The 12,250-nt window shown below is 39.8% G+C and overlaps 1 protein-coding gene across 1 annotated transcript in view; it reads right to left on the bottom strand.

Annotated features, from left to right (window-relative positions):
• PNLIPRP3 (pancreatic lipase related protein 3) overlaps positions 1-12,250 on the bottom strand; it is a 50,095-nt gene that overhangs the window by 22,136 nt on the left and 15,709 nt on the right. The window contains exons 4-5 of the mRNA XM_001151006.5: positions 11,389-11,520; positions 42-150 (exon numbers count right to left, since the gene is read on the bottom strand). Of these exons, the coding sequence (XP_001151006.2) occupies positions 42-150; positions 11,389-11,520 (241 nt within the window). The remainder of the gene's footprint in view (positions 1-41; positions 151-11,388; positions 11,521-12,250) is intronic.

Raw genomic sequence — 12,250 nt, 5'->3', positions numbered from 1 at the left:
TATTTAAACACACTCAAGGCCCAACTGCAGGGCATGCTTACCAGTTATTCTTCCAAGGCCTGGTATCCTTGACCCAGCTTCCCCAGCCAGGTGTGCTCCCAAGCTGTGGCCAATCAAGTGCACTTTAGAAGGGGAATATTCAAATTTTTTCTGAAAGAATTGTTTAACAGAATAAGTATTGTAAAAACAGCGGTGGAATAACTTAAATATGCTTTAAACATAGAAAAAAAAAGGATCAACATGGTTCTCCCTTTTGCACATAAGACAGGGACTGGTAAAGTCACAAAGTGACACCTCTGCCTACATCCTTATCCAACTGAAGGAGAACAGATGAGCTTGGAAGAATGCCTTCTATAGGAGCTCTCCTCCTTGTGCTAAGGGGCTGGCCTGTGGTCCTTGGAAACAGGAGAACAGCCCTAACAACTATATTCATGGCTTCTAGCTCCATGCTGATCCTTCCTGAGGCCCAAATCCTTTCAGCATGCTCACAACATGCATCAAAGGCAGCTCATTCCTACACTGTTATCCACCTTGCCTGTGTCTGTATCCCAGGTTAAGGCAACACTAGAAAATGTATGGGATAACTTTGGTTTTAAAACAGGAGCTTTTAAGAATATTCACAAACTCAAATAACTCAATATCAAGAAAGCAAATGATCCAATTGAAAATGGGCAAAGGATTTGAATAGTTATCAAAAGAAGACATACGAATGGCCAACAGATTTATGAAAAAAATGTTGAACATCCTTAATCATTAGAGAAATGCAAATCAACATCACAATGGGATATCACCTCACATCTGTTAGAATGGCTATTATAAATTAAACAAGAGCTGTCAAAGATTTGGAGAAAAGGGAAAACTTGAACACTGCTGGAGGGAACGTAAATAGGTATAGCCACTATGGAGAATAATATGGAGGTGCCTTGAAAAACTAAAAATAGAATTACTATATGATCTATCAATCTCACTTCTGGGAATATATGCAAAGGTATCAAAATCATTATGCTGAAGAAGAGATATTTGCACTTCCATTTCATTGCAGCATTATTCTCAATAGCCGAAATATGGAATCAACCTGTGTCCATCAATGAATTAATGGATAAAGAAAATCTGTTATACCTGCACAATGAAAAAGGAAATTCTGTCATTTGTGACAACATGGAAGACATGCTAAGTGAAAGAAGCCAGGCATAGAAAGACAAACACTGCATGACCTCACTTAATATGTGGAATTTTAAAAAGTCAAACTACGTTAAGTAGAGGATAATAGTAGTTATCAGGGACTGAGATTGGGGTGTGGTGAATAGGGAGATATTGATTAGTGGGTACAAAGCTTCAGTTACACAGGAGGAATAAGTTTCTGAGATTTATTGCTTAGCATTAATAGTAATGCATTGTATATTTCAAAATTGCTAAGAGTAGGTTTAAAACACTCTCATTATTAAAAAATGGTACATCTGCCGGGCGTGGGGGCTCACGCCTGTAATCCCAGCACTTTGGGAGGCTGAGGCGGGCAGATCACGAGGTCAGGAGTTCGAGACCAGCCTGGCCAACATAGTGAAACCCATCTCTTCTAAAAAAATAGAAAAATTAGCCAGTCGTGGTGGTGTGTGCCTGTAATCCCAGCTACTCAGTAAGCTGAAGCAGGAGAATCGCTTGAACCCAGAAGGCAGAGGTTGCAGTGAGCTGAGATCACGCCACTGCACTCCAGCCTGGGCAACAGAGCGAAACTCCGTCTCAAATCTCAAAAAAAAAAAGAATGAGATCATGTCCTTTGCAGGGACACAGATGAAGCTGGAAGCCATCGTTCTCAGCAAACTAACACCAGAACAGAAAACCAAACACTGCATGTTCTCACTCGTAAGTGGGAGTTGAACAATGAGAACACATGGACACAGGGAGGGAACAACACATCGTGCGGCCTGTTGGGGGTGGGGGACAAGGGGAGGGAGAGCATTAAGACAAATACCTAATGCATGCAGGGCTTAAAACCTAGATGATGGGTTGATGGGTGCAGCAAACCATCACGGCACGTCTATACCTATGTAAAAAACCTGCACATTCTGCACATGTGTCCCAGAACTTAAATAGTGCTGGCATCTGCTTCTGGTGAGGCCTCAGGGAGCTTAGAATCATCGGGGAAGGCAAAGGAGGAGCTGGTGTATCACAGAGTGAGAGCAGGAGTAAAAGGCAAGTGGGGAGGGGCCGTGCTCTTTACAATCAGATCTTGTGTGAACTAACCGAGCAAGTACTCACTCATCACCAAGGGGGTGGCACTAAACCATTCATGAGAGATTCATCCCCATGATCTAATACCTCCCACTAAGCCCCATTTCCAAATTGGGGATGACATTTCAATATGAGATTTGGAGGGGACACACATCCAAACCATATCATTCCACTCCTGGCCCCCCTACACCTCATGTCCATTTCACATTGCAAAATACAATCATCCCTTCTTACTCTTCCCCCAACATATTAATCATTCTAGCATCAACTCAAAGCTCAAAGTCAAAGGTCTCATCTGAGACTCAAGGCCAAGTTCCTTTTACCTATGAGCCTGTAAAATAAAAAACAAGTTATTTACTTCCAAGACATAAGGGAGGTACAGGAATTGGGTAAACAGTTCAATTCCAAAAAAGAGAAATTGGCCAAAAGAAAGAGGTAATAGGCCCCATGCAAATCTGAAACCCAGCAGGGCAGGCATTAAATCTTAAAGCTCCAACATAATCCTTGACTCCATGTTCCATGTTCTGGTGTGAGGAGTGGGATCCCAAGGCCTTGGGCAGCCCTGCCCCTGTGGCTTCTCTGGGTGCAACCCACATGCTGCTCTCTGGGGTTGGAGATGAGTGACTGCCAGTTTTTATAATCATGGATCTTCCAGTGGATCTAACATTCTGGGATCTGGAGGGCAGGAGCCCCTTCCCACAGATCCACTAGGCAGTTCCCCAGTGGGGACTCTGCGTGGGGGTTCCAACCCCACATTTCTTCTTGGCATTGCCTTAGTAGAGTTTCTCTGTGGGGGCTCTGCCCCTGCAGCAGACTTCTGCCTGGGCACACAGACTTATCTATACATCCTCTGAAATCTAGGTGGAAGCTGCCAAGCTTCCTTCACACTTGCACTCTGAGCATCTGCAGATTTAACACCACTTGAAAACTGCCAAGGCTCATGGCTTGCACCCTCCAGAGCTGTGTTCTAAGCTGTATCTGGGGCCCTAGTTGCTGAGGGTGGAGCCCGAGCAGCTGGGATGCAGGGAGCAGTGTCCTGAAGGCTGAGCAGGGCAGTGGCACCCTAGGCCTGGGTTCTGAAACCATTCTTTCCTTTTAGACATCTGGGCTTGTGATGGGAGGGGCTGCCTCAAAGATCTCTGAAATGCCTTTCAGGCCTTTTCCCCATTGTCTTGGATAGTAGCACCCAGCTCCCTTTTAGTCGTGCTAATCTCTCTAGCAAGTGGTTGCTCCACAGCCCACTTACATTCTGCTCTTGAAAAAGCTTTTTTTGTCTGCCACATGGCTAGGCTAGGCTGCAAATTTTCCAAACTTCAATGTTTTGCTTCCCTTTGAAATATAAGTTCCAACTTTAAGTCATTTATTTGCTCCCATATCTGATTGTAGATTGTTAGAAGCAGCCAGGTCATATCTTGAATGCTTTGCTGCTTAGAAACTTCTTCTGCTAGATACCTGAAGTCATTACTCTTAAGTTCAACATACCACAGATCCCCAGGGTGTGGACACAATGCAGCTAAGCACTTTGGTAGGGTGTAACATGGGTGACCCTTACTCCAGTTCCCAATAACTTTGTCATTTCTATCTGAGACTTCATCAGCCTGGATTTCACTGTCCATATCTCTATCATCATTTTGGTCACAACCATTTAACAAGTCTCTAAGAAGTTTCAAACTTTCCCTCATCTTCCTGTATTCTTCTGAGCCCCACAACTCTCCCAACATTGCTCATTTCCCAGCCCCAAAGTCACTTCCACATTTTGAAGTATCTTTATAGCAATGCCCTGCTCCTTTTTACTAATTTTTTTTGTGTTAGTTCCTTCTTGTGTTGCTATGAAGAAATATCTAAGGCTGGGTAATTCATAAAGAAAAGAGGTTTAATTGGCTCATGGTTCTGTAGGCTATACATAAAGCATAGTGCCAGCATCTGCTTATGTCCAGAAGCTTACAATCACGGTGGAAGGCAAAGGTGGGACTGGGGTATCACATGGCAAGAGCAGGAGCAAGAGAGTAAGTGGGGAGGTACCATGCTCTTTTAAACAAACAGATATTGTGTGAACTAACTGAGCAAGAACTCACTCATCATCAAGAGGATGGCACTAAGCCATTCATGGGGGATCCACCCCCATGATTCCAAACCTCCCACTATTCCCACCTCCAAATTGATGACCACATTTCAACATAAGATTTGGAGGGGACACGCATCCAAAGCACATCCTCCTCTTTGTCTATTTTTGCTTTCGCTGCCTGTGATTTTGGTGAAATATCCAGGAAATCATTGTCAAGTCCAATGTCATAAAGCTTTTCTTCTATGTTTTTTTCTAGGAGTTTTATAGTTTTAGGTGTTATGTTTGTCTATAATCTATTTCAAATTGATTTGTGTGTGTGTGTATATAGTGTAAGACAAGGGTCAAATTTAATTCCTTTTTATGTGGATATCCAGCTTTCCCAATGCCAGTTGTAGGAAGAGCCTATCCTTTCTTCATTGTGTATTCTTGGCACCCTTGTGGAAGATCAGTTGACCATACATACATGAGTTTCCTTCTGAGATCTCTATTCTGTCTTTATGCCAGTGCCACACTGCTTTAATTGCTGTACTTTCGTAATAAATTTTGAAATCAGGAACTGTGATGATTCCAGCTTAGTTCTTCTTTCTCGAGATTGTTTTGGCTATTCAGGGTCCTTTGTGCTTCCATATACATTTCACAATTGTTTTTACTATTTCTGTTAAAAAAAAAAGGCCACTGGAATTTTGATAGGTATTATGATGAATCTGTAGATAGCTTTGGGTAGTATGAACATTTTGATAATATTGATTCTTTTGATTCATGAACACAGGATGTTTTTCCATTTATTTGTGTCTTCTTTAATACAGGTCTGTTCAGATTTTCTGTTTCTTCATGATTCAGCCTTGGTATGTTGTATGTTTCTAGGAATTTATCTATTTCTTCTAGGTTATCTTAAATTTTGTTGTGTAATTATTTATACTAGTCTCATGTTTCTTTTATTTCTGTGGTCTCAATTGTCATGTCTCCTTTTTATTTCTTATTTTTTAAATGTTAGTCTTCTCAAGTTTTTTTTAGTCTAGCTAAAGGTTTGTAAATGTTGTTCATCTTTTCAACAAACCAACTTGTAGTTTTGTTCATTTCTTAATATTGTTTTTGTATTCACTATTTTGTTCATTTCTACTGTAATTTTTAATATTTCCCTTCTTCTGCTAACTTTAGAATAAGTTTATTCTCCTTTATCTAGTTCAGGGGTATCCAATTTTTTGGTTTCCCCATGCCACAGTGGAAGAAGAATTGTCTTGGGCCACACATAAAATAAATTAACACTAATGATATCTGATGAGCTTAAAAATAAGGTCCATGCATAAATCTCATAATGTTTTAAGAAAGTTTACAAATTTGTGTGGGGCCACATTCAAAGCTGTTCTAGGCTGTGGGTTGGGCAAGCTTGATCTAGTTCTTTTAGGTGTAAAGTTAGGTTGTTGAATGGAGAGCTTTTTTCTTTTTAAATTTAGGTGTTTATCACTATAAACTTCCTTCTTAGTTTGCTTTTGCTGAATCCCATAGGTTTTGGTATGTTGTGTTTCTGTTTTCATTTGTCTAATGGTATTTTATAATTTCTCTTTTGATTTATTCTTTGACTCATTGGTTGTTTAAAAGTTTTCTGTTTAATTTGCACATATTTGTGTATTTTCCAGTTTTCCTTTTGCTATTGATTTCTAGTTTCATTCTACTGCGGTCAAGAAAGATACTTGGTATGATTGCAATCTTCTTGAGTTGGCTAAGATTTTGTTCTGACCTCACTTGTGATCTATCCTGGCAAAGGTTCTGTGCGTACCTGAGACGAAAGTGTATTCTGCTGTTGGGTGAAATATTCTATGCACATGTGTTAGGTCCATTTGGTCTATAGTGTTGCTGAAGTTGTTGTTCAAATAAGTTTTCCTCTTATTTGTTTTCCATCTAGGTGATCTATCCATTATTGAAAATCAGATAATGAAGGCTCCTACTATTATTTCACTGCTGTGTATTTCTCCCTTCCAATCTGTCACTGTTTGCTTTATATATTTAGGTACTCTGGTGTTGGGTGCATATATATTTATAATTATTATATCTTCCTGGTGAATTGATTCTTTTATCATTATATAATGACCTTTGTCACTTGTGATACTTTCTGATGTAAAGTCTATTTTGTCAGATACAAGTACATTCATTTGTTTTCTTATGGTTACCATTTGTGTTGATTATTCTTTTCCATCTCTTCACTTTAAACCTATGTGTGTCTCCAAAATATAAAATGAATCTCTTGTAGACAGCATGTAGTTAAATCTTTTCAAAACTATCTATTCAATCACTCTATATCTTTTGATTAGAGAGTTTAATACATTTACATTTAAAGTATTATTGATGGAGAAGGACTTATTGTTTTTTGTTTGTTTTGTCTTGTTTTGAGACAGGGTCTTGCTCTGCCAGTCAGGCTGGAGTGCAGTGGCAAGATCATTATCACAGCTCAGTGTACCTTCAAACCTTTGGACTCAAAGAATCCTCCTGCCTCAGCCTCCTGAGTATCTAGGACTACGGGTGCATGTTACCATGCCCAGCTAATTAGAAATTTTTTTTTTTTTTTTTTGAGATGGAGTCTTGCTCTATTGCCAAGGCTGGAGTGTAATGGCACTATCTTGGCTCACTGCAACCTCTGCCTCCCAGGTTCAAGCAATTGTCCTGCCTTAGCCTCCTGAGTAGGTGGGATTACAGGCACCCACCAGTATGGCCAGCTAATTTTTGTATTTTTAGTAGATATGGGATTTCACCACGTTGGCCAGGCTGGTCTTGAACTCTTGACCTCAAGTGATCCGCCTGCCTCGGTCTCACAAAGTGCTGGGATTACAGGTGTGGGCCACCGCACCCAGCCCTAAAACAAAACAAAACAAAACAAAACAAAACACCTTTTTATAGAGACAGGGTCTCACTATGTTGCCCAGGCTTGTGTTGAACTCCAGGTCTCAAGTGATCCTCCCACGTCAGCTTCCCAAAGTACTGGGATTACAGGCATGAGCCACCACATCTGACCACTATTACCATTTAAAAAAATTGTTTCCTACCTTTCTGTCTTATAGTTCTTTTGTTCCTCTTTTCCTCTCTTGTTGTCTTCCTTTGTGTTTTGTTGATTTTTTGTGTTAATATACTTTGATAGCTTTTTAAAATCTTTCGTGTATTTTCTATAGGTACTTTCTTTGTGACTACCATAGGGTTTACATAAAATATCTTATAATAGTATAATAGTGTATTTTAAGGAGATAACAACTTAATTTCAATCATATACGCCAAAGTCAACACTTTTACTTGTTCACATCACATGCTTCATGTTATTGATGTCATAATTACGTCTTTTTTATTGTGTATCCATTAACATATTTTTAGTTATAGTTATTCTTAATACTTTTGTCTTTTAACTTTTATACTAGAATTAAAAGTAATTTACACACACGTTACAGTATTTTGTATTTGTCTATATGTTTACCTTTACCAGAGAGTTTTATATTTCCACATACTTTCCCTCTTTCTTTCTGTTTCTTTTCTTTCTTCTCTTTCTTTCTTTCTCTTTCTTTCTTTCTTTCCTTCCTTCCTTTCTTTCTTCCTTCCTTTTCTCTCTCTCTCTCTCCTTCCTTCCTTCCTCTTTCTTTTTTTTTTTTTTGATGGAGTCTCACTCTGCTGCCCAGGCTGGAGTGCAGTCTGCTGCCCAGGCTGGAGTGCAGTCTGTTACCCAGGCTGGAGTGCAGTGGCACCATCTCAGCTCACTGCAACCTCCGCCTCCCAGGTTCAAGTGATTCTTATGCCTTAGCCTCCCATGTAGCTGGGATTACAGGTGCACGCCACCATGACCAGCTACTTTTTTGTATTTTTAGTAGAGATGGGGTTTCACCATGTTGACCAGGTTGGTCTCGACTTCCTGACATCAAGTGATCTGCCTGTCTTGGCCTCCCAAAATGTTGTGATTGCAGGCATGGGCCACCACGCTCAGCCTTCAATTATTATATTCTTTTGCTCCAAGATTTGTTTGGTACTTTTTATATTTTTTTAATCTTCTTGTTGAAATTGTCACTTTGTTCATGCAATATTCATTCTCCTGACCTCATTTAACATTTTTATGATGGTTAGTTGGAATTCTCTGTCAGTTAAATCATATATCTCTGTTTCATTAGGGTTAGTTTCTGGAGATGAATCTGTTTCTTTGGTATATATTGTTTCTTCATTTTCCTTGACTCTTTATGTTGGTATTTGCACATTAGAAAAAATAGCCACCTCTGCGAGGGTGTTCATGGATTGTTCTTTGTGGGAGAAGACTCTCACCAATCAGCCTAGCCAACAGTTCTGGGCACCTGTCAAAACTTTGTGCTGGTCCAAACTACTATCTTCATTCTTAGCAGCCCTCAAGCATCTAGAATAAGCTGAGTGCCATCAGCACTTCCAAGAGAGTCAAGACAGAAATCAGTCTCTCAGGCAGCCCCTGGAAAAGTTGGAACTTTTGATTTGCAGTCTAACTCTTTTCCTCCCAAGGAGAACATGGGATCTAGGGTATTCTACTCAATCACTTTGTTTGTCTGCACTGAGCTAGGGGAAGGGGCTATAGTGACTGCTTGAATGACATCTTTCTTCCCATCTTTGTTCTCATTGGCCCCTAGATACTAAAATATTCTGGGTTCTATCAGTGCTCCAGGACATGTGAGATTGAAGTGATTACCCTAAGCAGCCCCCAGAAAAGCTGAAACATTGGATATGACGTCCCACTTTTTCTGTCCACAAGGTGAAGCGGGAAGCTAGGAGTTTCCTTCAGATCATATGGTGCTGGGTCAGGGGTAGAAGTTAAGACAAGAAGGTATCTCAAATTTTCCTCTGGCCTTCGTTGTAGCTGGTTTTATATTTACCCAGGATGTAAGAGCCTCTCAACTAGTTTCTTAATTTCTCACAAAGAAAATTTGTCTGTTACTGTTGAATCAGTGTGCTTGTCAGAGAAAGAAGGATCCAGGTCTCCCTATTCTATTATCTTAATAATGTCACTCCTGAGCAAGCATTTTTAGTTTCACCTAAGTTTCAGGCTCTCATAATTATCACGAAAATCAAGCAATTGATTTATACTTGCATACATTTTTCATTTGATCAAATATTCCATTTTTTTCCACCAGTTATGACAGTTTTATAAGTCACAGAACAAAGAATATTTTCTCTCTCATTTACATATGTGAATAACTGCCAATGAATGCTACATGGTCATTAGGACATCCCTTCCTCTACTGTTGCCACTATTTTTTTTTTTTTTTTTTGAGACGCAGTGTACCACTCTGGCCCAAGCTGGAGTCAGCGGCGCCATCTCGGCTTACTGCAAGCTCCACCTCGCGGGTTCACACCATTCTCCTGCCTCAGCCTCCCGAGTAGCTGCGACTACAGGTGCCCGCCAACACGCCCAGCTAATTTTTTGTATTTTTAGTAAAGATGGAGTTTCATTTTGTTCGCCAGGATGGTCTCGATCTCCTGACCTTGTGATCTACCCGCCTTGGCCTCCCAAAGTGCTGGGATTACAGGCATTAGCCACCACTCCCGGCCGACTGTTGCCACTATTTTAAATGTCTATTTTCTTTCCTATCTCCTTATATAGGTTGGTATTTGAGATCACTCTCAGCCCTTATCCCCTTCATTCTTCTCCTTCTTCCCCATCTTCCTACCCCATTCCCAAGCACTGCTTGCCCCAGTACCAATCCAGGTGGTGAATTGTGGTGGGCTAGTAACTTGTGATGAGATGACAGAAAGAGAGGTGGAGAAGAGACTCAGCTGTTCCTTTAGCTGCTCCTTCTTTAAGCTTGAATCCTGAATTATCCCCAGAGGCCCTGGAGCCCACTCACCCTAAACCCTTTTCCCACTTCAAGGTTGCCTATTCAATTCAATGAACATTTTAATTCAACAAACATTTTTCCCTTCAGTTCTGCAAACATCTCCTGTCAGCTTCCTATGAACCACTATTATTTATTTACTGGACATAGGAAAGCCCACAGCTCAGGCCCTAAGGTCAACAAAGAAACTCACAAAAGCTTACAGCTGGCTTTTTTTTTTTCTAAAGAGAAGATGAAGATGAATCTGATTTCATCCTTTGTACACAAAGACTTTCTCTAAAGATCTTGTACCTTAGTCTTCCCTGATAGCGTGGAAAGGGAAGACAGAGAAGTGTTGGGGCATAAATGAGTCTTTGGATCCCTAATTCCTTCTTCAGAATGTTTACTGACAGTGGTCAATGTTCAAATATCACCTAACCTGGTTGCTCATACAATTTGTTTCTGCTTCTGCCATTCTCCATTCTACTGCCTTGCATTTTCTTCACCCAGTACTTGTCACCAACTGACATTTTCTTGTTCATTTGTTTCTGTGTGTGCCTCCATTGCCTACTAGAGTGTACATTTTGTCAGAGCAGAAACACTCTCTTACTTACAAGTCATATCTTCCATGCCTAGCCCACAGGAAGTGCAGAGTGAAATATATATTTGTTGAATGAATGAATGAACCCTCCTTAAAAATCTGAAAGGATTATGCATCTTTAGATTTTACTACACTGCATTTTAGGGTGGGAAATTACTTTTTAGAAAGCATTTGGAGATTTGTGAATGTCGCAGAGTATAGGCCTAATAAATAGCAAGGTCTATTTTATTCTTTCAGAGAATATGTGGGTTAAATAGTTATGTCTGGACTGGCCTACAGACCTAACTAATTCACAGGCACAGAACCCTGTTTTTGTGTGAAAATACATGTCATATTCTAAACAAATAATATTTGAAGGATGGTAACAATTTATAATTCTAAGGATAGATTTACAATGTGATGAAACTGATTGAGGTGGTCTAACATGCTGACCAAGGCAGTGACCTTGCGGGGGCAGTTTTTAGTGATGAGCCTGTGTAGACACACTGCCACCTAGTGGTGCTTAAAATAACCACAGAATCTTTACTGCGAAGAAACTTTTCCTTTTTTGTCTGCCATATACAAATGCTTATTATTTCACATGTTCAGTACCTGTCTAAGCTAATAAAAAAAAGACATTAAATTTTCCCAACTTCTGAGTGTTAATATCCAAAACCAATTCAATATAATTAAAAAAAATCAACTCTTCTTACCATGAGAACATCAATAAAATAAGCCACCTCAGCACCAACAACACGGAGATTGTTTACAGCATGGATGTATTCCCGTGAACCGTTGATCCAATCTAAATTAATGCAATTTATATCTTCCAGCTGTAGCAACACCTGGCACAAAGATTTATATAAATATTAAATAAATAAGTGTTCAAGGAAACCGACGTCTCAACACTTGATTCCATAATAAGAAATTATACTAGTAGGTTGATATGGTTAGACTTTGTGTCCCCAACCAAATCTTATCTTGAATTGTAATCCCCATAATCCCCATAATCTGCACGTCTCAAAGGAGAGACCAGGTGGAGGTAATTGAATAATGGGGGTGGTTTCCCCCGTGCCATTTTCGTGATAGTGAGTTCTTATGAGATCTGATGGTTTTATAAGGGACTCTTCCCCCTTCACTTGGCACTTCTCCTTCCTGCTGCCTAGTGAAGCGGTGCCTTCCGCCGTGATTGTAAGTTTCCTGAGGCCTCCCCAGCTATGCTGAACTGTGAGTCAATTAAACCTCTTTCCTTTATAAATTACCCAGTCTAGGGCAGTTCTTTATAGCAGTATGAAAATGGAGTAATACGTAGGTGTTAATAGAGAACCTACCACAGGCTAAGCTCTGTCCTAACCCATATATATACATATGTCCTAACCCATATATATATATATATATATATATATATATATATATATACACACACACACACACATTAGTAATTAGCACCTATGCATTAGTACCTATCTCACGGAGTGAGAATTAAATTTATATATATGTGTTTTATATATACTGAATATATATATATAAAACACATATATATAAATTTAATTCTCACTCCGTGAGATAGGTACT

The sequence above is a fragment of the Pan troglodytes genome, chromosome 8, assembly GCF_028858775.2.
Source record: "Pan troglodytes isolate AG18354 chromosome 8, NHGRI_mPanTro3-v2.0_pri, whole genome shotgun sequence".
Classification (NCBI taxonomy): domain Eukaryota; kingdom Metazoa; phylum Chordata; class Mammalia; order Primates; family Hominidae; genus Pan; species Pan troglodytes.
The sequence above is the reverse complement of the archived record's forward strand: the minus strand, read 5'-3'. Positions and strand labels throughout refer to the sequence as shown.